Source organism: Crotalus tigris, unplaced genomic scaffold (genome assembly GCF_016545835.1).
Source record: "Crotalus tigris isolate CLP2741 ecotype Arizona unplaced genomic scaffold, ASM1654583v1 scf7180000018368.3068619, whole genome shotgun sequence".
In the NCBI taxonomy this organism is placed as follows: domain Eukaryota; kingdom Metazoa; phylum Chordata; class Lepidosauria; order Squamata; family Viperidae; genus Crotalus; species Crotalus tigris.
In genome coordinates this window covers 2,317,778-2,344,560 of record NW_024096968.1, presented here as the reverse complement: position 1 = coordinate 2,344,560, position 26,783 = coordinate 2,317,778, and the positions used below count along the sequence as shown (strand labels likewise).

The 26,783-nt window shown below is 37.3% G+C and overlaps 1 protein-coding gene across 4 annotated transcripts in view; it reads left to right on the top strand.

The window, feature by feature from the left end:
• Positions 1 to 26,783, top strand: part of SMCHD1 (structural maintenance of chromosomes flexible hinge domain containing 1) — a 92,414-nt gene that overhangs the window by 46,863 nt on the left and 18,768 nt on the right. For 3 of the 4 annotated variants that reach the window (XM_039351030.1, XM_039351031.1, XM_039351034.1), the window contains exons 23-36: positions 320 to 459; positions 744 to 878; positions 5,104 to 5,331; positions 7,048 to 7,196; positions 7,989 to 8,077; positions 8,581 to 8,699; positions 9,585 to 9,752; positions 10,001 to 10,126; positions 11,179 to 11,258; positions 18,460 to 18,617; positions 22,100 to 22,212; positions 22,914 to 22,975; positions 23,586 to 23,673; positions 26,138 to 26,269. In XM_039351030.1, the coding sequence (XP_039206964.1) occupies positions 320 to 459; positions 744 to 878; positions 5,104 to 5,331; positions 7,048 to 7,196; positions 7,989 to 8,077; positions 8,581 to 8,699; positions 9,585 to 9,752; positions 10,001 to 10,126; positions 11,179 to 11,258; positions 18,460 to 18,617; positions 22,100 to 22,212; positions 22,914 to 22,975; positions 23,586 to 23,673; positions 26,138 to 26,269 (1,787 nt within the window). The remainder of the gene's footprint in view (positions 1 to 319; positions 460 to 743; positions 879 to 5,103; positions 5,332 to 7,047; positions 7,197 to 7,988; positions 8,078 to 8,580; positions 8,700 to 9,584; positions 9,753 to 10,000; positions 10,127 to 11,178; positions 11,259 to 18,459; positions 18,618 to 22,099; positions 22,213 to 22,913; positions 22,976 to 23,585; positions 23,674 to 26,137; positions 26,270 to 26,783) is intronic. The other variant, XM_039351032.1, reaches the window with a different exon arrangement.

Below are 26,783 nucleotides of genomic sequence, written 5' to 3'. Positions count from 1 at the left end.
ACATTAACTTTACTAAAATATATAAAAATGAAAATGTAAAATGTCTTTTTAACTTTAAGTTATCATATAAAAATTATTACTGGAAAAATAAAAATAGAGGATTAACTGCATTGGCTTGCATATCTAGTCTGTAGTTTATATTGTATTGTTTATGGCCTGAATATAATTTTAAAAATTGATATTTTCAAAGTTTCCTTGTTAGTTTGTTTTTTAACATTTTTATTTATTTATAACATTTATTGGACACTCATCTTACCTCAAGGTAACCCTTTTAATGCTGGTAGCAACAAGTTAAATGTCAGTTTCTAACCTCCAACAGGCCTTCCTTGGCAACTAAATGTAAAAACAGATTCTGATGTCTTGACACTTGAGAATAAAACAGCTTTATCTTTGCATGTTGAAGTATTGGATGAAGTGGGCAACATAACAGCCCAATCAAAACTACATGTTCAGTGCACGGTAGGCAATGGCTCTCAAATATAATTGTTTATATTGCTGAAAATAACAGTATGGAAATATTCTGTGATTTCAACTCTAGAATGTAGATGTTGATATTGTGGCTAGAGTTTTATGTTAATAACCCATAGCATATGTATTTATTAGGAATGTCATCTTTTTATAGGAATAAACCATTGCTACTTCATATTTGTAGTCTGTTTTAAGATTTTGTTCTAAGACATCTATGCTATCTTGTGACTTGAATGGGCCATAACCTTAATTGAAATTATTCTTGATTATATTAGTTTTTTGGAGTTCCAGGCCTTCCTGTATATACTGCAGATTGCAGCAATACTGGCAAAAATGAATTAACTGGACCAGCTCTGCACATTCAAAATATAAAGAAAGTTCAAATACTTAAAGCAAGAATTGAAATACCAGTAAGTTAAAGATAATCTCCCTCTTCTCTCCAGGGCTCTAGAACCCTTGAATACTCTTTTCTCTGTTTACTGTCAATGCTTTTGGCCTATGTGAGGTGTTTTTTTTTTTTAAAAAAAAAAAAAGCTGATAAAGCATAGTCTTTGTTAAGCTGATAAAGCATACAAAATGTTTTATAGATGGCACCTTGATCCACAAAAAATGTCTCATATGTATCCTGACTTACAGCCTAAATGTTGGAGATGTGGTTGTTTGGATGCTACTTATTATCATATTTGGTGGTCGTGTAAAAATATAAAAGCTTTTTGGATTAAGATATGGTGGAATATTCAAAGAATTTTTAGAAGGAGGGTAAAATTTACCCCACAATTGTTTTTGTTGGGTATTGTTACTGATTGTGATGTTAAGGAGGTTATACTGATGTTAAATTTAATCACAGCCGCAAGGTTGTTAGTAGGGCAATACTGGAAGAAGGAATCTTTGCCTACCTTGCAAGAATGGTTTTTTAAAGTTTCTTATTTGGCGGAAATGGCAAAGATTTCGGCTTTTTTAAAGGATCAATCGCAAGAGAAGTTTTTTGCGGTATGGGAAAAATGGATAGATTTTATACAACATAAGTTGGATATAAAAAAATATTACTTAGTTTTTCAATAACCTATATATAAATTTTAATATTTTATAGATTGTATTTTTTTTCTTTTTTCTCTTCTCTTTTCTTATATTTTTTATTGTTATCTCATCTTATTTTACTTCTTTATATATATATATATCTTTTCTTCTTTCTTTTTTCTCTTATTCTCTTTCTTTTTAAGTAATTTTTTTTCTCTTCTTTTTAATATTTATGTTTTTTTTTACATATATATTATTGTTAATTATCTTATAAGCTTAGGTAATGTATTTAGATATATTAATGGTTTATATTTTTTTAATTTTTTTTAAGATTTTTAGAAATTTTAATCAAGCCTATATTCAGCTCTGGGAAGGTGGGGGGGATGGACTGGGAGGGTTGGGGTGGTTGGGTAGGGTTTTTTGTTTTTTTATTTTTTTTTCTCCTTATTTGTAAAAACTTTTAAAAATTTTCAATAAAAAAAAAGCTGATAAAGCATAAAATAGTCTTTGTTGTGGATATTTTAATTTCTTTTAAGATTATAGGTGGTATTCAGACACGAAAATCATGGGGAACAAATATATGTAATTTCTTAGACTAGTCCCTAATATATTAAAGAACAAGTTGTATTAACAGCTGAAACAAAAATCTTTGAATCTTGAATTCAGTTACGGTAATTTTGTACAAGCATATATCTACAAGTTTCATCTCAGTCATGGCTTTTATAATAGGGAGCAACAGCTAGTAAATTGCACGTGAACATTATTTCAGTTTACCAGTAAATTTAATAAGGCAAGATTTTTATAGCTAAATCTCTTATTAGATTGGATGAACATTGCAACCATAACAAAAAGAAGTGCTAAAACCAAAAAATGTAATTTTGAGAGTTTCGGGGAGTATGGCAGACTAAGATGGCTTCACTTTTAGCCAAGCAGATGATTGCAGTAGAAAGTAAAGCTGGTAAAGGAACTAGCTCCCTGAATTTCTCTCTGGAGAAAGAAACAACTTGGGATCAGCCACAGGCTCCTTATAGATGCTCCATGTGACAGGCCAGCAAATTAGCAATTTCCAGCAGGTATAAGAGCTCCGAGAGTCAGAAGAGACAGCTTTGCCTAAGCTGTGGTTGGAGCCTTTTATAAGGATGCTGTGTTTGTTCACCACTCTTCTAAATCGCTTTTATTGGAAGTAGCTTATAAATTACTTTTTGGACATTAAGAACTTCCAAAAGTATAAGTTTTATTTTACTGGGTGATATTTCTCCAACCCGCAGTGAACAATTTATATAAGTTTAAAAGAAAAACCTTTTTAAAATTTGGAATTAAGCAGTTAAAGGCAATTAGAATGTTGATTTTAGGGAAAAATTAACTGGAACAAGAGGTCAGATTGAGTGGAAATAAGACATTGGAAAAGTTAGAATATTGCTTGTTGTTTGTATAAAATCCTATTAAACTATATGAGGATCTAAGTTTTAGTGTAAGAAATCCTTTCCTGAGAAATTTGGATGAGAGAAAAACATAAGAGGAGAACTTGAAGACTGGTTATGGATGCAATTAGAAATAATTAAAGATTATAGTTAAAAGAGAATTCCCACTAATATAGAATGGAGAAAAATATTTTGACCCTGGAATTTAAGAATACTTGGCAACAATGTACCCCAAACATACTCTTTAGACCAAGCATTCAAACTCACGACATCACATGATGTCGTGCGACGTATTGCAACTTTTTCCCCATTGCCAGCAATGGGGTGGGTGTGGTTTTGCCCATGGGCCGGCAGTTTGACATGCCTGCTTTAGACTGTCAGATACAATAAAAATGATCTTAAAAGAAGACATTGAAATTAATATAACCGAAAATCAGTCTGTTTTAGATATGATTTAAAATGAATGGATGTGAGAATGTTATATAAGACCAACTAACGAAACTGGCTGAGGTTTCAATAGTTAAAAAACAGACCCAAATACCTATATCAAAAAACAACTTTGATACCTATATTTTAACTCAGAAAAGTGACTTGAATAACTTTCTTACTTCTGATTTGCAAAAGAGAGGTTTTATCTTGAAGGAATTCCTGAGAAAAGCAAAAGAGAGAAGAAACCAACAATTTGGACATTAACTAAAAGGAATAATCCAGATCTCTAAAACTAAGATTTACAAAGTGGGCCTATTTGGTCAAGATTAAACTGCAGGATACGTTTCGCCTCTTTTCTAACAGTTTTTAAATGGTTTTTCTTGACTAGGACTTAATATTGAGATATTAAAATTGTTTTTATGGGGAAGATATAGGAAGAAGAATGTTTTGTTGTATTTTTAGAAGAAATAATAAGTTATGATATTATAATTGAGTAGAGATGAAGAGAAGATGATAAATTAATTTGTGGAACCTCAGTTGAAGGGAGTAAATATTAATATTTTCAATTTGTTGTTTCTAATAATCAGTGGAATTTTACTTAATTACGTTTGAATGATGAGGTTTTAAAGATTTGTTTATATATATTAGACATGGACTTTTGCTGATTTAAGATTGAAAGATTTTTATTATTTGCCAATAGATAAAAGATGAGTTATGAAATGAAGAGAGTTTTGATTGAAATAGATATTAAGCTACCGTATATGCCGGCGTACAAGGCGACCCGGCGTATAAGACGACCCCTGTCTTTGTCGCCGAGTCGCATTCCTAGAACATCGTCTTATACGCCGGAAACTACCAGTATTTCTGGCGTATAAGACGACTCGGCGTATAAGACGACCCCCATCTTTGGCGCCGATTTTAGCACTTGCAGAAGTCGTCTTATACACCGGCATATACGGTATTAAAAATGTTTATAATTGTTTGGATAAAAGAGGAAGTTAATTCTTTTTATATCATTGTGTGGGTATGTTTTTGTACTTTCTATATTTTTTCTTGTTTATAGTATTTTTATCTTTGTAATTTTAAATTTCAATAAAATATTATATAAAAAACTTAATCTTTATTTTTAAAAATAAAATTTATTATTTTTTCTTTTGGAAGAAAAGCATATAACCATAGCAATTGTAACTGATGCTGTTAGGAACAGCATATTTAAAAAACCCCAAAGTAGTGGTTTCTTAGTTGTATTTTGATACATTATATAGATTTTATATTAAACTAGCTGTACCCAGCCACGCATTGCTGTGGCTCAGTGTGGTTAAATGGAAAAGAAAGAAAAGAGAAAGCACACGTTTGTAATATGTTTAATTTCACAATGCTTGTGGGTATACAATATTTTTTGTTGTTCCATTGTGTGTGCAGATATAGAGATTATGTCCAACAGATGGCGCTGTTTTTCCAAAAAAGCATGTTTTTACCTGTCACAGGTGTGACATCTATATAATATAGGTACATAAAAATGCGCGTATTCGAATGCAACATGTCAAAATTTCAAAGCAATCGGTGAAGAACTTTCAGAAATTTAAGATTTTGAACAAACAAACATTTACATTTTTATTTATATAGATTATATTTTATTTTAATATTGTAAATATTCTTAGTGTAATAACTATTATTAATTAGGTTTAATGAGGTAAAATATTGTTATACAGCTTTGAAAAGTCAATTTGTTTTTCCTTGTGGTATTTCTTTTTGTTTTTATTGCTAGAGTTGTAAAAATGTGCCCCCAGTATCCAAAATCATTAAACTGCTTCCTAGTAGCTATGCTGCAAGACTGCAGGTTTATTGCACTGAAGAAAAAAAAGTTATTCAGATTCGAAACCAGGAAGAAATTAACCACGTTGCAGGTGATGTGCTAAAAAATCTTACTTTCCATATGTATGATGAGGGAGAAAAAGAAATCATAATAACTCCAGCTCTAGCTGAAAAATTTAAAGTAAGTATGGACATCTCATGTGAATGTAATTATGGAAATGTGTCTAGAGATGTTCTTATTAATTTGTTTAATTAATAGCTCTAAATTTTCTAAGCAAAATAGACTGTGGAACAATTACTTAGGCTGACTACCGTACTTTCCGGTGTATAAGACAACTTTTGCAAGCGTTAAAATCAGCGCCGAAGTTGGGGGTCGTCTTATACGCTTAGTCGTCTTATATGCCGGAAATAACGGTAGTTTCCGGCGTATAAGATGACTTTCTAGGCATGCGACTCGGCGCCAAAGTTGGGGGTCATCTTATACACCGGGTCGCCTTATACGCCGGAATATACGGTATATCTTTTGTAATGAATTAATATTTGTGAAACTTCGAGGAAAGAAAAAAAATAGCAGCTCAGCTTGCTCTCTTTTTTGTCCACATATAGATCTTAGAAAACTCTACTTTTGTTCAAATTTCTGAAATGCTCATTCTTAAATGTTACTATGGAATATGAAGAGCTAGTCTTTAAAGAATATCGAAAGCTGACTATTAGGGATATGCTTAAAAGGACATGCTTTTTTGAAGTCCAAAAACAAACCTTTTTTCAATTTACTGCAGTTCAGCAGAAACATAGGTTTTCAACGTTACTTTATGGGATGAGTAAGGAAAACTGATGCCTATTCCCCCCTCCCCCATCTCCTTATAAGGTTGCATTTTCCCCCTCCTTTTGACCTTGGATGCATAATTCTATGAGTCTCTGTGGTATCTGTAAACCTCCAAAAGCTCAGCAGCTTTAAGGCACAATCAGCAGGTACTGAGAGGATATTAATTCCAGATCTGAAGCATATTTGCATTTCTGATCTTGATATCACCCACTAGCCTTTAACTGGGGGAAGCAGTGCATCATAGGTCAACAACTTTTGGATGAAGGTTCCTCAGATGGGCTAATTTACAGAATGCATTCAAAATCCAGAATCCATGACTCCTGTGGAATTAAAATGTGGCAAAAGTTTGGTTGCTTCAGCACTGCCATGTTGCTGCATCACTATCCAGATATTTGGTAGATCAGTCCTTCCTAGCTTCCAGAGGCCAGGTAGACTGCTTCCTCCATTGGCCACTGGAGATCAGGTAGACCAGTTCCACTCTAGCCATTACACACTCCTGCACACCTTCCCTGATACTCCCCGTGCCTCCCTTAAGCCCTCATGTACCTACTCACATCCTTACACCTTCCTCATGCACCCCTAACCTGAAAATTCCTTAAACTCCCAATTCCTACATGAAGAACATGTGGTAGCCATTCACAGTCATTCATGCCTTTTGTCATCTTTCACTTGGATTACTGCAATACATTGTACTTGGGGTTATATTTTGTATATATGATTTTTTTGCACACTTTATGAGCAGACGACTTTAATTGCTATAGTAAAGAAACACATGGACTATGAAATGGTTCACCTTTCTTGAAAAATACTTTTCGTTAATTATTTCAAACAGTTTTTATGGCCTACCATGAAAGCATTAGATTGGGAACATTACACTTATTTAGAGTTGAATGTGCATAGTTTTTGGATATTCAGAAATAGCCCCAATAAAATATATTTGCTTATATTAAATTGAAGCAGTTTTAGTTCAGTCATTAACAGTCAGGGGTTCATGGATTTCCGGTAAAAAAAAAATACATAAGAACAGGGAAAATGTTATTTTTCTAGTATTAAAAGCATTTTTTATCTTAGATAAGCTGGAGTCCAAAGTTTAATAGCAAACAACTGATCAAAGGATTGCTACCTAATGTGAAAGTTCCAACATCTGTAAACGATGAAAGCTGTTGTCTACTTACCTTCAATGATGAGCATGTGTCTTTGTCAACTTCATTTGTGGTCAGGTTTGTACTTTTTCTTCAATCATGTTTCAGTAATGAAACTGTAGCTTTTCCTGCTGGACAAAATACTGTTATTGCCAACTATGCCTTTTGTTTATACAGACATACAGTATGAATATTAAGAAAACATTCTATATATTAACATATATAAATGTCACACCTGCCCACATCACCACATTTGGGGTGCTTGGCTGCCTGCTCACATTTACAACCAGTTGCCAACTGCCTCCACAATCATGTGATTGCTGTTTGCAGTCTTTTCTGGAAAAGATCAGTGTTCAGGAGGACGATCAGTGTAGCCTGGAAGATTGTGCCTGATAAGTAGAAAGTATTCTACTTTTAAAGCACAGAATCTTTTTGGGTCTCAAGCCACAAGTTCACTTTAGGAGGAGGAAAAGAGATGCTTTAACAGAAAGCACAGGATTATGGATTAGTCCCACATTGATATGTAATTTACTCCATTGTAATGTTTGCAATTATTCGGATGAAGAAGCTCAAAACTTCCATGTAGTCACAATAATGCCAAAATAACAAAACATGTATCATGACAACAGAATGCATGGTCTGTTCTTTTGTATTTGTAGCAGAGTGTCACATGCAAAGTATACAAGGGGTGGAGTTTGCATTACAACATCACAATATATGTTCTGTCATTTCTCCCTCCCCCCACTCCCTTTCTGCAAATGTCACTACTCAAATCCCAGTAAAGATAATTGTACAAAGTATGAATAATATGAAATTTATCACTACTTCCTTAAAATAAGTATATTAACCTCTCACTGTTTATTTCACTAGACCACTTGCTGATGAGCCAAAACTTATCAAATGCAAAATTAAAGGATCAGATATAATAAAAATGGGTGAAAAGCTGCAAGATGAAATTGGTATGTATGTGTAACTCTTAACACTTTTAATTAACACCATGCTAGTACCATGGCAATCTTCAGCAGCTTTATATATTCACCAACTGCAGCCCTGCTGCTTTTATTTACTTAGACAGTTCTCAGGAGATTTGAGTTTGAATATATCCCTGTTGTGCAAAGTAAATCTACATTTACATTTGGCCCACATTCTGATTCGATTCAGTGCTGTTAGATTTGCATTAATGGTATGATGGGTAAGATTCTAGACTTCTGTTACATTTAGACTATGAGATAGAATATTACATTGTAATTTTGTTTGCATAGACTGAAGCATTAAGCCCATTTCAGATCTTGAATAAGCATGAAATCAAACTACTGTTGTATTTAGCATCAAGGAGGACTTAAGTTTTATGTAGAATGTAGTTTGCAATAACATATTATAAATATGTAATATTTTAATCTGTTTTGTAACTCTAATGTGCTCTACAGTATATTCATAACTTGTACTTTTTTTTATATAAAAGAGATAATGATTACAGATCAGCATGGAAATCAGATTAAGTCCCTGACATCATCTTGTATGGCTGACTTGAAGATTTCTGGGAATGGTCTGGATAAATCATATTTGAAAACTTTTTGGCAGGTATTTTTAATGCCCCACATTATATAGCATTTATATCCATTAAAATATTTTTTTGTTTTAAAGAAGTAGGGAGAGGAGTTTAAATCGCTATCCCTAAAGCAGCTTACAAGTAGTTCTTGACCTACAATCATTCATTTAGCAGCCATTCTAAGTTATGACAGTACTGAAAAAAGTATTTTGCAACTGTTCCTTATACTCATAGCACCCGGCAGTGATGTGATCATAAATGCAGCCGGCATGCATTTATGACAGTTACAGTATTCCAGGAATATATGATCACCATTTGTAACTGTCCCATCCAGCTTCCAACAAGCATAGTCAATGAGGAAAAAACTGGACTCACACAACAACTATGATTCACTGAAAAACAATAGCTATAAAGTTCATCAAATGGGTGTGACAACTCACTTGATCATGTGATGACTCACATAATGACCACATCTCTGAACAACAGTAATAGACTTATTACAGCTAGATGAATATTAAGAGATGGCTAGAATGCCATCTAGGAAAACTATTTTATTATTCCCTAAATTGTGTTAATTGGGTTCTCTTTATCTACTTTTAGGACTTTGTAGAAAACCAATCACATTTCAGGTCACATTTATATAAAAATACTGAATATTTTAAAAGATTCACAAACTCCTGAGCATCACTGTATGTAGAATGATATATTTGTCACTAGACATTGATCCAAATATCTGTGAAACAGATTATAACTCTTGTCAACATACGTAATTCCTGGGCCAAATTTAGCATTAGATTTTTCAGTCAGTTGCCTGAAATATGCAATAAGTATATTCTTGCTATGCTTTTACAATCAGCTCATTTCCCCCCATAAAATCCTATTAAGTTTCCTTTATCTCTTATTACATATTTTTATAGCAAAATACACAAACTATTTCTGTCAAAGGAATTATGTTTGAACCAGGCCGACCAGAAGTTAAAGAACTACATGTTGCTTGGCGTGATTTTTCTGATTACATGAAGTTAAAATTGATTGCTGGCCCTCCAGCTAAATTAGTTCTTCAGGACTGGATAGAACCAGAGAAGGTAAGTCAATGCCATATGATATAATACCAAATGATGCTACGCTAACAATTGATTTTGCGAATCTATAAAACTTGAGAGGTGAAGAGTTTATTAATTATGCTTGAAAGTTTGACAGATTATCAAGTATAAAAGTGAACACTGAAACAAAACTTGTAATTTGATTTATATTTACAAGTAATTAATGAAACAGTATATCATGCTATGTATTCTACATAATTCTAAATAATAATCTTTGTTTTTTTTTCTAGCCTATATCTGTAATTAATGGCAAAGAATTACCAAAGGCTATTATAATCCAGCTCTGTGATCAGTGGAATAATCCATCTGCTGAATCTAATATCACAATCACACTTTCAAAACATAGTAATATAAAAGTAAGTGAAACTTGGTCTTCCCATTACAACTTCCTTATTCATTTAGTAAATTTACATTCCATTTCGGAGCACTCTATAACTTTAAACTCAATTATCTTAAAAATAATTCTTATTTGCTTTAAATACTTTGGGATCCTATCATACATTATTATACAAAATATTTACAACATATTCAGAATATTTTGGATAGATACATTGCCACTTGAAGATTGTTAATTTATACTTGGATTATTATTCTTATTAATATATGTGCCAGATAGTGTTGTCACAATCTATACTGTAGTCAGCAAGTTCTTTAGTTTAATAAAGAGGGAGGAAATTGACAGCCTCAATTTACATACTGTTGCTAGTTGTCCTTCCACTCTCTTCTAATGACAGAAAGGCTGGAACCAACAAACTGTGGTTCTGCAGAAATGGGGAACTTCTGGAACCAGCCCTAGGATGACTCCTCGCGGCCAGCTTGCTGCAGCTGGCTCACCCCAGACAACTCGCCACAACTCGCTGCAAGATAAATCAACACAAGATAACTTTACTGTTATCCGCCACTGTTTCTTCAACATTATTTTAATTTTTTTCACATTTCGTTTTGTCCCTCCTTTAACATCCTTTCTTTAATTATTCTATTCCACCATTTCTTCAATGAAGCGGGTTGGTCGCATCACGTTGTCCCACAGCAAGTTGATCGGGGTGAGTCGGCCAGGACAAGATGGCCAAGGCAAGATGGCCATGGCAAGTTATCCCATTCCATCTGCAACCATAGAGTTTGATTGCCCATATAGTCTCCTAAAGTTTATTTCCCATGACCTCTTATTTCTTTCTGCAGAATTATTTGATTCAATAGATAAAACTTTATTGATTAAGTCAATTGAGCATATCAAATATATAAAACTGATACAAAAATACAAATAGAGGAAAAAAACAATAGAACATGTTCATAATAAGTCATCTTGAGAATATTACATTTTACTGAGAAGTCAAGAATATATATGAAAAAATGTTATTTAGTTAGCTTTAGCAATATTTTCTCATAAAAAGAAAATATTTTTTTCCAGATTATTCCTCCAGATATGCTGCATAAAACAGATAAAACTGGTAGAGCACGCTTTGGAAGTCTTACTGTTCATGCTCCTAAGTAAGTGTCTGAAATTCTTCCTATTAATCAGAATATACTGTGTGTGTGTGTGTGTGTGTATGTATGTATATATATATAAATGTGTGTATGTATATATATATATATATATATATATCGAGAACTACCAGAAGTACAGGCAGGATTTCGAAGAGGCAGAGGAACTAGAGATCAAATTGCCAACATACGCTGGATCATGGAGAAAGCTAGGGAGTTCCAGAAAAACATCTACTTCTGCTTCATTGACTATGCAAAAGCCTTTGATTGTGTGGATCACAACAAATTGTGGCAAGTTCTTAAAGAAATGGGAGTACCAGACCATCTCATTTGTCTCTTGAGAAACCTATATGCGGGTCAAGAAGCAACAGTGAGACTGGACACGGAACCACTGATTGGTTCAAAATTGGAAAAGGAGTCCGGCAAGGCTGTATACTGTCGCCCTGCCTATTTAACTTATATGCAGAGCACATCATGAGAAAGGCAGGGCTAGATGAATCAAAAGTTGGAATTAAGATTGCCGGGAGAAATATCAACAACCTAAGATATGCAGATGATACCACTCTAATGCAGAAAGTGAAGAGGAACTAAAGAGCCTCTTGATGCACGTGAAGAAGGAGAGTGCAAAAGTTGGCTTGAAACTCAACATTAAGAAAACCAAAATCATGGCATCCGGCCCTCTCAATTCCTGGCAAATAGATGGGGAAGAAATGGAGGTAGTGACAGATTTTATTTTTCTGGGCTCCAAGATCACCTCAGATGGGGACTGCAGCCAAGAAATTAAAAGATGCTTGCTCCTGGGGAGGAAAGCTATGGCAAATCTAGACAGCATACTAAAAAGCAGAGACATCACCCTGCTAACAAAAGTGCGTATAGTCCAGGCCATGGTTTTCCCAGTTTCAATGTATGGCTGTGAAAGTTGGACCATAAGAAAGGCTGAGCCCCAAAGAATTGAGGCCTTTGAACTATGGTGCTGGAGAAGACTCCTGCGAGTCCCTTGGACTGCAAGGCGTTCAAACTGGTCAGTCCTAGAAGAGATCAACCCCGACTGCTCTTTAGAAGACCAGATCCTGAAGTTGAAACTCAAATACTTTGGCCACCTAATGAGAAGGAAGGACTCACTGGAGAAGAGCCTAATGCTGGGAAAGATTGAGGGCAATAGAAGAAGGGGACAACAGAGAATGAGATGGCTGGATGGAGTCACTGAAGCAGTAGGTGTGAATTTAAATGGACTCCAGAAGATGGTAGAGGACAGGAAGACCTGGAGGACCATGGGGTCACGATGGGTCGGACACGACTTCGCAATTAACAACAACAACAACAATATATACATACATACATACATACATACATACATACATCAATACATACATACATGCATACATATGTTAAAATCAATAAATAGTCGAACACCAAGAGAATAAAATTATAAAAATGCTAAAACTTTTATTTACTAGACCTAGCTTTCCTCAAGAGCACTTGACATCATCAGGGTGTAAATGGCAGTCGTTGGGAGGGCTTATATGCAGCCTCCAATCATTTGCGCTCGGCTCTTGGATCGTGTCATGGGTCCCAGCTGTGTGCGTTGTAATCTAAGTGTGTGTCCTGCATTGGGGTCTAGTTCTTTCTCACTCCTTCTATGTATGCTGTTACGTGTGTCTTTCTCACTAGTTCTAAAATTAGCTGGGATATTTCCCCTTTCCTTGCAGTTAGTGCATGTTTCACTAGTTTCCCGTTCGTGATTCTGTCTGTCACGGGCGGTAGCTGCTGTTTTCTGCTTCCTTCTAGTTCCTCCAACCATCCCCTCCGAGCCACGTTCCAGTCCTCCTGTTCTCTCGGATCGTAGCCCCTGTATGCCATCCCGTCCTGTACCACTCTCCCTCCTATTCCTTTCCATCACCCCCTTCGGTCTATCATCACTCTCCTCCCTATATTCTTGGGGGGAATCGTTCCAGAGTGTGTGCATGTCAGTAAGTCATCGCCTAGCTCGTAACCGGTCAGTCCGTTGCTCACTCTGTTTGGGGCTTCCGTCCTCATCCTTCATCGGAGAATCTCTCAGGCACGCTCCATTCGTAGTCTTCTGTCCTCCCAAGGGATCAATCACCACGGAGCTATTCCCCCCCCTCACAACCCAGCCCAACTAACGTAACAAGAGTGTCCGTTTCACTCCCTGGGGGGTGAATCATTCCCCCGGCATGTGCGATTGTAGCCCGAGCGTTCTATCGTATGCTGTATTTCTTATCCCCCCCCCAGTTGTTAAAAACATGAGCATACCCAAAATGCGACTCCCGGGCATACGAGAGCCAGTGCTGCCGGGAGAGGGTGGAACATAGTGTTAATAATACCCCCTGAGATCGACGGTGGAGATGTGAACAAAAGTGCTCGAGAGAACGACGGAAGAAATCTTTACTCCGATTCCCCCTCCCACCTATCAGCTGTTCAGTGGGGAATGCTAACACGGTCTAGGAGCCACATGCAGACGTCTATGGAACCCGTTTAAACCACCTTATTAGAAACGATCTCTCAGCCCTGAAGATGTTGGGGAGTTTTCCCAACAAAAGCTTGGCAACCTTTTAATATAGTAAAATACTTTAATTAAAGTATTTTAACTTTAAACTCTCCTGGTGAACGCGCTTTATTCATTCTATTTATATATATATATATATATATGTAGGTCTTTGGTTATTTGGGTTTTCTCCCACATAAAATTGGAAGTGTCTTGGCGATGTTTCGACGAAGTCTCATTCATCATCTTCAGGCTGGTGCTTTCGGCTTCGTGCTTCTAGGAGCAATGTGTGATTGATAAGTCTGTACTCACGCTGGCAGCTTAGTTCTTCCATTCAAAAAAAGGTGCCAGAACGCTGTTCCGTGCGTTCTGGCACCTGGATGTTTCAACAAAGCAATTTGGGCAAATTCTACAAGGGAAAGCTCCCAAGGATCTCAAAATGCTCTGGTCAGTGTTGGTAGATAAGATCCTTGGGAGCTTTCCCTTGTAGAATTTGCCCAAATTGCTTTGTTGAAACATCCAGGGTTTTTTTTGTCATAGAACGCACGGAACAGCGTTCTGGCACCTTTAATGTTAATGCTGGTCTGTGGGAGAGTGCCTTTATAGGTGAGCCGTCATTTGCACACAGCTTGTCGTAGGTCCTAATTGATTTAACTGCTTTTTAATTACGGTTTCCATACTGATGACTCCTCTTTTCTTGCTTTTACTGCTTGTGGGTGTGTCATTATTCCCCTCTACCTCCCACTGTCTTGAATTAGGGAGGTTCTTTACTCCCCTTTTTTGGTCATTCGTATCTCTAAGTTGTTCCCTCTTCACACCTCCGTGTCTCCTACCTTCCTCCTTCTTCTGATCTTTACTTGCTCCCCAATTGTGATCCCTCATTCTAAGGGGGCGCACTCTCAGCCTTTCTCCCCATCCCTTGCTGTCCATTTCCCTCTCTTTGGCTGCATAAACTCCGTTTCTGTCATTGCCATTCCGTCTGACATCTACTTGCTCTTTCACCCCATTATTAATGTTCTCGGACTCCACGTCAGACTGAATCCCTTGAATATCTCCTTCCTCCTCACACAAGCCCTTGTGTGCCCTCCTTTTTTGAGTATATATGCCTGGTTCCTTTATATCCCTCCCTCCATCAACACATTGATCTTTTTTACAGTTTCTATCACATTCTACCCTTATTTGCATTTCCCCCCCATTCACACTGCTCTCGATCTCTATATCCTCTTGGGCATTCCGATTGGCGCTCTGTTGTTTCTGTTGATGGACTGTCATCACAGGGCAAGCCGGTCCCCTTCTCCTTCTTTCCTGATGCTGCTGGATCAACGCTGTTTTAGGTTTCGGGGGGTCGGGAATGATTGTTTATTGGCTAATTGCCTCTTTCTCATCATGCAACCGTTCTCTCACTGTCCGGGAGCGTGTGCATGGTCCTGGAGCAGGGGGGAGGAGTCCCTCAATCGTTGATTATTCTCCTGAATGTCCATGGGCCGTTGTTGTTGTTATGGGGGGTGAAAATTCATCCCCTCCATAACTTCTTCCCTATATATATATATATATATATATATATATATATATATATATGTATGTATGTATGTATGTATGTATGTATGTATGTATATGCTATAAAAATGAATAAATAATGATCACCAAGAGAATAAATAGAAAATATTTAATAAACCAAACCTAGCTTTCGTCGGGTACTCCCGACATCGTCAGGGTTTAAAAAAGCAGTCATTGGGAGAAGCTTATATGCACTCTCTAATTGCCTGCATCCGGCTTCTAGATCGTGTAACCGGTCCCAGCTGACCGTGTTGAGTTCTGAATGCATCTCTCACGTCAGCATGTGGTTCTTTCCTATCCCCTCTCCATACTCCGCCGTGCATACCTCCATTGTTAACTGTGGGGCTAGAAAGGATTCTTTCCCCTCTCTTTCTTGTGGTAATCATTTCTATTCTCCCACCTCCCTGTGCGCAACTCTCCTTACCAGGTGGGGGGTGCGGGTCGTTCAATTTTCTTCTAGCCCCTTTATGTGTCTCAACTGAGTTACGGTCGGACCTCCTCACCCTTAGTGATTGAAACCTAGGTGTCTCACCCCGTTCTACAATATCCACCCTCTTATCTCCTTCCATACACTCCATCCAAGCTTGTTTATCATCCAATCCGACATCTCTCCCCCTTTGTTCATGAGGGCTATTCCTTTTCGCCATGTTAACAACAGCACTCCGCCATTCCATTCGCTGCTGGTCAATATTTTGTCCATTCCATCAAATCCCTCTTCGTTTTTCTTCACCAGGGGATTCTTCTGCCACGATAGTGGGTATTCACCACTCGTTACCCCCAGTTCTCCTATCAAATCAACCGGTAGAGAATCTCTCCCTCTTCTCTGGCACAATCTAGTTGTTATCGTATATCCGCCAGTTCTACTCGCTGGGGAATTACCCCGTCAAATTGGAAGTGTCTTGGCGACATTTCAACGAAGTCTCATTCGTCATCTTCAGGCTGGTGTTTTCGGCTTCGTGCTCCTAGGAACAACGTGTGATCGTAGCTGTTTCTTCCTTTTAACTGGGGGTACGAACTGATTGGATGAGAGCTTGGTTGTGTTCTGATTGGATGGAGGTGTATTCTGATTGGTTAGGAGCTTGGCTGTGCTCTGATTGGATGGGGGGTTGGCTGTACTCTGATTGGTTGGGGGAGTATTCTGTTTGGGTGGGGGCTTTGTTGTGCTCAGGTTAGTCTGAGTTGCAGGGAGATGTGAGATGGTGAGCTGCATTGCTATTGTTTGACTTCGTGTTCGTGGTCGTGCCTCATCTTCATGGTGGGTGTCAGTTTGCTTCATGTATGGATTGGAGGGGTTTAAAGTGGCTAATGATGCAGCTGTGGTCTGGCTTCTGGTTTGTGGTCGTGCCTCATCATTGGTGTGGGTTTGGGTTTGCTTTTTGCGTGGACGTGTGGTGGTGACACGTCGCCAAGACACTTCCAATTTGACGCGGAAGAAAACCCGAATGGCCAAGGACCTACATACAAACACCCGCGAAAACCTCAGGAAAAAAAATATATATATACATACACACACACACACACACACACACACACATATATATATATATATGTGTGTGTGTGTGTGTATATATATATATATATATATATATATATATATATATATATATATACACACACACACACACACACATACGTATATGGGATATAAGGTAAGCAGGAACAATACCAACAATGAAACAGACCAGAAAAAAAAGATTCAAAGAAACAAAATCATGTGGCTCAAAACCTTACAAAATTTTTTTTTAAATTAGATGTTGCAAAATGTCAGATGTGAAGCTCTGGTTCAACTTTTTGAACATTTGAAAACCACATATATAATACAGCTCACGATATTTACATTAATAGCAAGAATAATAAAAATAGACTAACAATCATACTAAAATCATTATTACAAACTCAAAATTCAGTACAAAAATCAATAGGGTAAATATCAATGCATCCAATTCAGTATTTTAAACAGGCTGACTGCTACCACCAGACTCTCAAACATTGTTACATATCCATGTCTTTAGGGCTTTCAAAAGGGCCAATAGAATAGTGGCCAACCTAAGTTCTAGGGAATGACATTTCAAAGGATGGGTAGCAAGGTAGAAAGGGATCTCTTCCCGAGTCCTGTCAGATGATATTCTTTAGTAGACAGGACCTATAACATGCCTCTCCTTCAGATTCAGTGGGACAGGTAGATATAACAGTGGAGGTGTAATCCCTCAGATACCCTGATCATTTGCCATGTAGGTCTTTATAGGACATTTTCAACACCTTGAATTTCACCTGGAAACACACTTTAAAGGCAGTCCAATGTAGCGTACTTGACAGTAATATTTGGTAGGTAATCAGAGAATGATTACCTACCAGATATTACATACCAAATACCTGGTCCAAGAAAGGGCCCTCTTTGAACAGGAATCTGGAATTCAGGAGGATGTCCAAAATGCACACAATGTCTGGGGCAGTGCCACCTCATTAAGAACAAGAGATGATAAATCCCTAGAACCAGAAGTCCCCAAAACCTAAAGCCACTCAGTGTAACTAGAGTTAAGCTGAGACCTGTTCTTCCCATCCAAACCCTCACAGCTTCCAGTCATCAAGTGACAATATCAACAGCATCTTTTAATTTATTATAGACAAAGATATTAAGCTGAGTATCATCAGTGTACTGAAGACACTTACCCCATAGTGATGAATGATCTCACCCATCAGCTTTATGTAGATGTTAAACAGGAGAGGGGAAAGTACCAAACCCTGTGGAATCTCGCAAAGCAAGGACCAAGAGCGTCAGACACAGGGAAGAAAGAGAAGAATCAACACAATACAGTGCCATCTATCCCTAATCCCTGAATCCAGTCCAGAATGATACCATGGTTGATGGTACCAAAGGCTGCCAAGAAGCCAAGAAAAGAAGTGATGATGAGTTAGCCCCATCCCTCTCCCAGCAGAGGTCATTCAGGTGCCGTTTACCGGTGTAAATACATGGCAGTTGCCAAGTGTCAAAAAATTGTTACACATGACTATGACGATACTATGCCAGTTGTAAAAAATGGTTGTAAATCAAAGACTACTGTAATTGGAACTCCTATATTTCTATTTAAAACTTTGAACCGTTCAGTAGAACTATATTGATGCTTAATTATTATGGTATTTCAGGGGAGAATACACTTTGCAGTTCAAGGCCTCCTATAACGAGAAGGCACTAAGCAGTCCAGTGATCAAGATAAATGTTTTACCTGACTCGGAGAAACCTGAATGTTTAAATATTACATATGATGAGAATGCTAGCTTTACTGCTGGAAACACTTTTCCTGGTGAGTGCTTTAACATTTTTTTATTTTCTAATCATAACCCATTAGAAAGTTGGAATGCTTTTTCTTATCTTTTATTTCTTATTTTTCAGCAGAATATTTTCAGCCATCTTTTAAAAGATAGTTTTCCATGTCTATGTCCATTTTTAGGTTATAAAATGGCTGTTTCTCTATAGCTTAACATAGCAGTCTGCTGATGTCTTGGTGCTAAATGTCGCTATATTGAAGTATCATATGGATCAGTGGTTCTCAGCCTTCCTAATGCCGCGACCCCCAACCATGTGGTCGTAAGTCGAGGACTACCTATATTTCCCTGCGGGCAGGGCAGGAAGAGGTGTGCATGCTCCACCTCCTCTCCTGCAGCTGGAGCACACACTGGGCAGGCCGAGGGTGCACGCAGGCCGTCGCCCAGCAACCACCTCGGCCCAGGAACGCCGCACATGCGTGGTGCCGCCCCCTGCGCCGGCCGAGGCGTAGCTGGCAAGCAGCAGCGACGGCTCAGGCCAACCACCGGCTGGGCCACCAGCTGGCCCATCCCAAGGGAGGTAAGCCACCCACTGGGCCCCATGCGTGCCAGCAACCCTCCCTGCACCCGTCGGCCTCCCACCTCCCACCCCTGGCCCTCTTTTACTTACATTTAGTAGTTGCTCAGCAGGGAGGGGTGGAAACATGCAGAAAGCTCGCCTTAGCTGCAGACAACTTGCAGCACTGTTTGCAGACTGGGACTTTTGGCGGGCTCAGCAGGGCAGAGACAGCCTGGACAACTCCTATTGGCTTTTGAAAGCCAATAGAATTAGACTCTAGTCAAGAGAGTCTATTCTATTGGCTTTCGAAAGCCAATAGATTCTATTGGCTTTTGAACGCCAATAGAATAGAGTCTCTTGAATAGAGTCTATTCTATTGGCTTTCAAAAGCCAATAGAATAAGAGGGAGTAGCACAGCTAAAGAAAAGGGGGAAAAATGGCGGACTGCGTTGTTTGGCGACCCCCGTGAAATGGTCGTTCGACCCCAAATGGGGTTGCGACCCACAGGTTGAGAACCGCTGATATGGATAGATCTGAATTTAGGCTTAAAATCTTTTTTTTTTTTTTTTGCTCCACAGGACAAAGTGTATTGAGTATGATAAAAAGATTAGGGGTAGGCCTATGGAAAGAAATAAGAATTTTCAAGACTTACTTTGAAGTAGTGCTAAGAACATTTTATAATCGATATCAAATCTAAGACTCCAAACTCTGAAACGCAATTATCTGTAGGCATTAGGAATATTGTTTCTCCATTTGTACCTTGCATTACTGAATTGGCAGAATACAAATTACTCTCCCATTATACTCCCATTGGGAATATATCTTAATATTCCATTCTTCTTTAGTGTAATCCTACCAAAGTTAAGATTATTCTAGTCCACAGGTCGGCAACCTGCGGCTCCGGAGCCGCATGCGGCTCTTTGAGCCTTCCCCTGTGGCTCCCAGCCTCCTCTGCCTTTGCAGAGAGAGACAGAGACAGAGAGAGGCAATTGCACTTCCCTGCTTCTCTCTCTCTCTCTCTGTGTGTGTGTGTGTGTGTGTGTGTGTGTGTGTGTGTATGTGTAAAAGAGAGTGCACTCACAGTGTTCTCTGAGGAGCTGAAAAGCTTTCTGGGCGGAGCTCCTCCCTTTGCTGCGTCTCTGAAGGAAGCAGGAAGCAGGAAGGGCAGGAGAGAGCTAGCTAGCCCAGCTAGGCTGACTCAGGAATTCTGGGAGTTGAAGTCCATGAGTCATAAAAGAGACGAGGTTGCCTACCCCGGAGGTTGTTGGACAACAGCTTGAAGCTTGCCAGGTGAGCAGCAGATAGGAGGGGGGGGGAGAAGAGAGAGAGAGAAAGAGAGAGAGAGGGAGAGAGAGAGAGTGGGGAAAGAGGAGTGGCAGACCAAGGGCAGATAGAGAGGGAGGGAGAGAGAGACCCTTTTGACATCTAAAATGAAGATAACACTGCATATATCCTTTTTTTACCTCTGTGTATATATAATTTTATTCTCTTAAAGCATTCTCTTGGTGATCATTGTTTTAATAGTATGGATATTCCCAAGAGTCATATTTTTACTTTTATTTTTAATGTGTATATGTATGTGTGTGTCTGTGTGTGTGTATATATATATACACATATACACATACACACACACACACACACACACACACATACACATATACACATCTATAATAAAGGTAAAAAAGGATATATGCAGTGTTATCTTCATTTTAGATATCAAAAGGGTTTTGAGGCTCCCAGTGTTTTGTTTTTGGTGGGAAACGGGTCCAAGTGGCTCTTTGAGTGTTTTGGGTTGCCTACCCCTGTTCTAGTCTATTAATACCTTTTGGAAGTAACTTTATATTATTCTTTTCAGTTTTAATCTCAGAATATTTTAATATTCTGAGACAATTATTCAGCAATTCAGTTATTTTGATTTGCTTCTGTAGCCATTTCTTAGTGCTCTTAATCTCCAATTCAAATGAATTCATGCATCCAATTGATATCCCAGTTTATGACTAGCTACTAACAAAGCCCAGGGTTTATGAACATATCCCATGTGGAGAACCACAGAGGTAATTTTGGAGAAATTGTTCAGCAACAATTACAAAAACTTGTACAGCGGTATGCTTTAAACCGAAGAAATCAAAGTAGACTTAAGAAAGAAACTCGGACTGGCTCTTGTCTGACTCTCAGGAGTATAAGAGGGAAGGAAGAGAAGATGCAAATGGGCTTTCAAATGTTATTTCTATAGCCCAGGGGTGTCAAACCGGTGGCCTGCGTGCCGGATATATCATGCACAGGCTCCGCCAGCCTGCCTCCACAAAGGCAAAAAAAGTCACCATACATCACGTGGCGTGGTCGAGTTTGACACCTGTGCTATATAGCCTTTATCAGTAAAATATAGTTCCAGTCAAAATGGGGAGTCAGTTTCATGGTTTGGCTTAGGTCAGGGGTTCTCAACCTTGGCAACTTTAAGACTTGTGGACTTCAATTCCCAGAATTCCTCAGCCAGCTGGCTGAGGAATTCTGGGAATTGAAGTCCACAAGTCTTAAAGTTGCCAAGGTTGAGAACCCCTGGCTTAAGTCAAAGTGCTGACATCAGTCTTGAAGTCTGACTGCATTTTCCTTTCTCTGTCCTATCATCCTGGGCCATGGCATTGGATGTTTTAAATCACTGGATGCTTTGTCACCAATGACTCGGTAAATCGCTTAGAGAGGACTATTTTGAAGTCGTATATAAGTCTAAGTGCTATTGGTATTCTGGATTATGGCACTGGATGCTTTGGCTATGATCTGATGTCATTAAATGTCTGGGAATATGGTAATGTAATTTTATGGAATATACATCATTATAATATCCTTATTAGCTTCTTATATTCTTTGACATATATTTCTGACTAGTAATATTTTACTTCAGAGTTTTAATTTGGAATTTAAGTTTAGCAACATGTGCGAAAAACATTTCTTTCCCTGATGCAGATTTCATGGTTAGTGTTATTTCTGAAGACGGCAACAATATTAAAAATATAAATTCACGAAGGATTTGTATGAAAATCAGGGAAAAAAATAGTGATGATACTTTATCAGAAAATGTAAGTAACAGGAAACAATATGTGCAACAGGTAGACAGATACTTTACATATGCATGCAAATTTAGTTCAGTTTAACTTCATCAATTTATGGATAACTATATTATTTTTCCATCATAGATGTTTCACATTATTGCCTTGTTCAGTAATAGATAAGGTTCCGATGCATTGGTTTCAGTATCCTTAAAGTCCAAAGAGGTTAGAAATGAGATTATATGAAGAATCACTTCATTATTATCTACTTGGATCATGAGATAATTTTATAAGAGCTTTTGAGTTTGAAAGATAATAGTTTTTAGTAGGGGAGTCCAATTATCGAATTTATTCAACAGAGAAGTTTGACTAGGATCTATGGTTTATCCTCTCCTGTTGCTATATCCCCATTAACTTTAATAGTTGTATGAATTTGTTCTGTATGCATTTTATTTTACATTTTTTTTAACCTAAATATCAACATAATTAACATTGAACTTTGATCTTTTAAGATAATCCATTGATTTGTTTTTGGCTAAAAAGTAAAACAACAATGAGCTTCATTTTTACTATATATACTCTTTTTTAAGTTCTTAATTAAAACAATGTCAATTGTTTTATTTAGATTTTCAGGGATTCAAAGTAACTGAATTTAATACAATTAGTTTTAAATGCTTGCATATATAATGTGGCTTTCTCTAAAACCCTATCTTTTTTCTTTTTTCTTTTAGTTTGCAACATTTGAATGTACCAAAGCAAACAATGACAAGGATGATGGCTTTTTTTGCGTCAGGTTAACAAATAATGTTGTGTTATAGTAATTCTAATATAATGATGCTTAGAAAAAACTATGAGGGGCAAAATAATCAACTTTGTTTTTTAAATATAGTTTGGTTTGATAGCAATTTTTTTTAATTAAGATTGAAATTCATATTGCAGGTATGGTTTTTTTCTACCTAGGTATTGATATGTTGTCTGTTAAATACCTGTGTCTAGAATAGTGTTTCAAAATTGAGAATATGCATGCAAAAATATAATTTTATTTGAGACTAATTAGATTAATTAAAGCATATCGATGTCATGAATGACATAATAGAAGGTTTAAGGGCTGAGAACTAACAATTTCAGGAATGTGGATTGTCAATTCTCAGCCCTTAAACTTTCAGGAATGTGGTATAGCAAGTATTGCAGACATGAAATGTGAGGATTCTATTTATTTATTTCTAATCAGTCTAAGTATTTATTTTCAGACTGAATAAGATATATAATAAAAACAAGTTAACTTCGAAAAATTGTTTTTGGTTTATTTGTTTCAAAGAGTAACAATATTTTACTTTAATAGTGAAAAATATTGAGAATTTAAGTATTGTAAAGAAATACTAACATTAGTGTTCATAATTTAGGAATAAAACAGTTCCAGTAAAAGTGGGCAAATACATCATCCATTTTGTATTTGCAATTGACAAAACAAATGTTCTTAACAGTAAACAGGTAAGCTTTTGAAATAATATGTAAAAATGTGTTTTACATTTTTAAAATTGTATTTTATTATTTCTGTAGTAAAATTTTAACCAACTATAAGTTTTTTGTTGATTTTTATAACATGCATAAATAAGTTTTATCTTTGTTAGTTTCAGAAATAAAAAAATGTATCAGAAGAATCATCTAATCAACTGACATCTTTGTTGATATTAGATTTCTTGGTCCAGGATAGAGCTAATAATAATAATAATAAATAATAATAACTTTACATTGTTTAATGAGGCTGCTAGATTTAAAATTGACTGTCAGGGCTGATTCAATTTTTTATCAAAAACTGTAATGAAGCCATACAGAACTGTTGATTGTTCTCTGTCAGTGACAGTTACCTCTTATACCCATAACAGTTTAAACCTATTGCCCCTCCCTCTCTATCTGCATTACATGATATTAAAACTGAGAGGTTGTTAGTTGTTGACATAACTGACATCATTGCTCTGTGAGAACTACTGGCTCTTGGCTTCACATAGTTGAATACAAAATTACTCATGCACTATCCAATTGGACTTTTCCTATACCTGTGATGAGGGGGTGAGCCATAAACTTCACTGTGTAGAGAATATTTGCTACATGCAAATAGGGATCTGTTAATTTTGTAAATAAGGCCTTTTGTTTTGCAGAGAGTTAATTTTAATCAGTAATTATTAATTCAGCTATCCCCCTTCCCGGCCCTGCCTTTTATTGGCACACTTTTGAATTCTAGCAAATATCTGTCATATTCATTCTGGGCAAAAGGATCAGAACTTGTTTGAATTGGATTTGGAGAATTTAAGCTGGCAAAGTGAAGAAGTTGGGTTTTTTCTATGGCTTGATATGTGTTGTCCTCTTGTTTCCAGCATTATCAGTTGACATTATCAGAGGGCAAGACTGTGTAAGCAAATAGGGAAAAAAGAAATCTATGTAAGATTCCTTACATAATTTAGTGTCTGTGCTTGTCTATTTGTTGATACTGGTAGTCCTCAACTTACAACTGCAGCTAAGGCTCAAATTATGATGTAACCATGCTGATTGTTAAAAGATCATCTTGTGATCAACCCAGTGTTATATTTTTTTGAGCATTAATTAAGTACAATGGCTATTAAGTAAATCTGTAGTTTTGGTGAGCCGTGGTAGCACAGTGGTTTGAATGCAGCATTGCAGGCCAATTCTGTTGACTGCTGGTTGCCAGCAGTTCAACAGTTTGATCCTCACCGGCTCAAGGTTGACTCAGCCTTCTATCCTTCCGAAGTCAATAAAATGAGGACCCAGATTGTTGAGGGCAATATACTGACTGTGTAAACCCCTTAGAGAGGGCTGTAAAGCACTATAAAGCAGTATGTAAGTCTAAGGGCTATTAAGCGAATCAATTGTCTGCAATAGGCGTTTTAGCAGAAACCTGAGCAAAAAATATTATAAATCAATCACATAAATATGGGCCAATTGTCACACACCCAAAATGCAATCATGTGACGGGGGGGACAGCTGTCAGAATTTTGAATCTGGGTCCTAAGTACCTATTTTGGGTCCTTTAAACTTTAAACCAGCGATTCTCAACCTATGGGTCGCGACCCTATTTGGGGTCAATCGACCATTTTTGGGGGGTCGCCAAAGAAGGCGATCCGCCATTTTCTCCCCTCAGGGGGTGGCGCCGCGCATGCGCGCCGTGCATGGGGGCGGCGCCACGCATGTGCGCCGCGCCGCACATGCGCAGAACGTTTGTGTGACGGGGGTCGCCTTCACACAAACGTTGAGAACCACTGCTTTAAACAAAGAAACCAGTCTCGTCAAAGATTAGTTTTCAATAAGTAACATAGAAAGTCATAAATACTTAGCTAGGCATGTTTCTAGTCCATTGCTATCATATGAAATAGTGAATAAATGCTAATAACATTCTAAAAAAATTATTTGAATGAGGGAAGTCAGTTCATGTTGCTTTTGTATAGCCAATGATAAAATTTAGAGAGGTGAACTAATCAACTGTGCCACTATTTTCTGGGATATATGCTTTGATTTTAAAAAAGCTGCAAAGAATCAAAACATAAATTCAAACAAAGTTACTTAAACATTCTGAAGCATTTATTCTAAAATAGATTACAGTGTATTTTAAGCAAAACAACAAATAGCACAATTTCAACAATGAAATAGAATTGTAACAATCATAAAATTGCCACACCACCTTTAACCAAAGTGGGATTAAACTTTAAAAGTTTAAAGGATCTAGTTCATGCTTATTATTGACGCATGATTACCTCTTTTTGACATGAAATTTTGTGATACTAGTGTAGTAATACATTGCCAATTGCTTCATCGGCTCAAGCTAGAAAGGAGTGAAATATGACAAGAATATGAATGGGTACTTCTACAATTAGGGCTAATGCTGTTAATAAATTTCTATATGTACATTAAGTCTCTATATTTTGTATTTTTTTTTCTCAAGATTATAATTGATGTGGTGCCAAACCAACCAGTACTGTTGAAGCCACTAACTTTGCCAAATACTCCTGCTGTTTCTAATGTTCAGGAGATTGACAGTCGGACCCTTGTCAAGAATTTGACTCTCATTGTAACGGTGATTAAACTGAATTGTGGTTTAAAATGGAATTATATACATATATACATACATACATACATACATACATACATACATACATACTTCCCTATCCAATCAGACCACAGCCAACCCCCCATCCAATCAGAGCACAGCCAAGCTCCTAACCAATCAGAACATACCTCCACCCAATCAGAACACAGCCAAGCTCTCACCCAATCAGTTCATACCCCCACTGGCAGTTAAAAGGAAGAAACAGCTACAATCACACATTGCTCCTAGAAGCACAAAGCTGAAAACACCAGCCTGAAGATGACGAATGAGACTTCGTCGCCAAGACACTTCCAATTTGACGCGGGAGAAAACCCGAATAACCAAAGACCTACATACAAACACTCACGAAAACCTCAGAAAACATAACATACATACATACATACATGTTGTCATAGTACCGACAGATGAAACACTTCAAAAGAACTTCGAGGCATTGTTTACCTTAAAGCAGTGTTTCTCAACCTTGACAATTTTAAGGCAT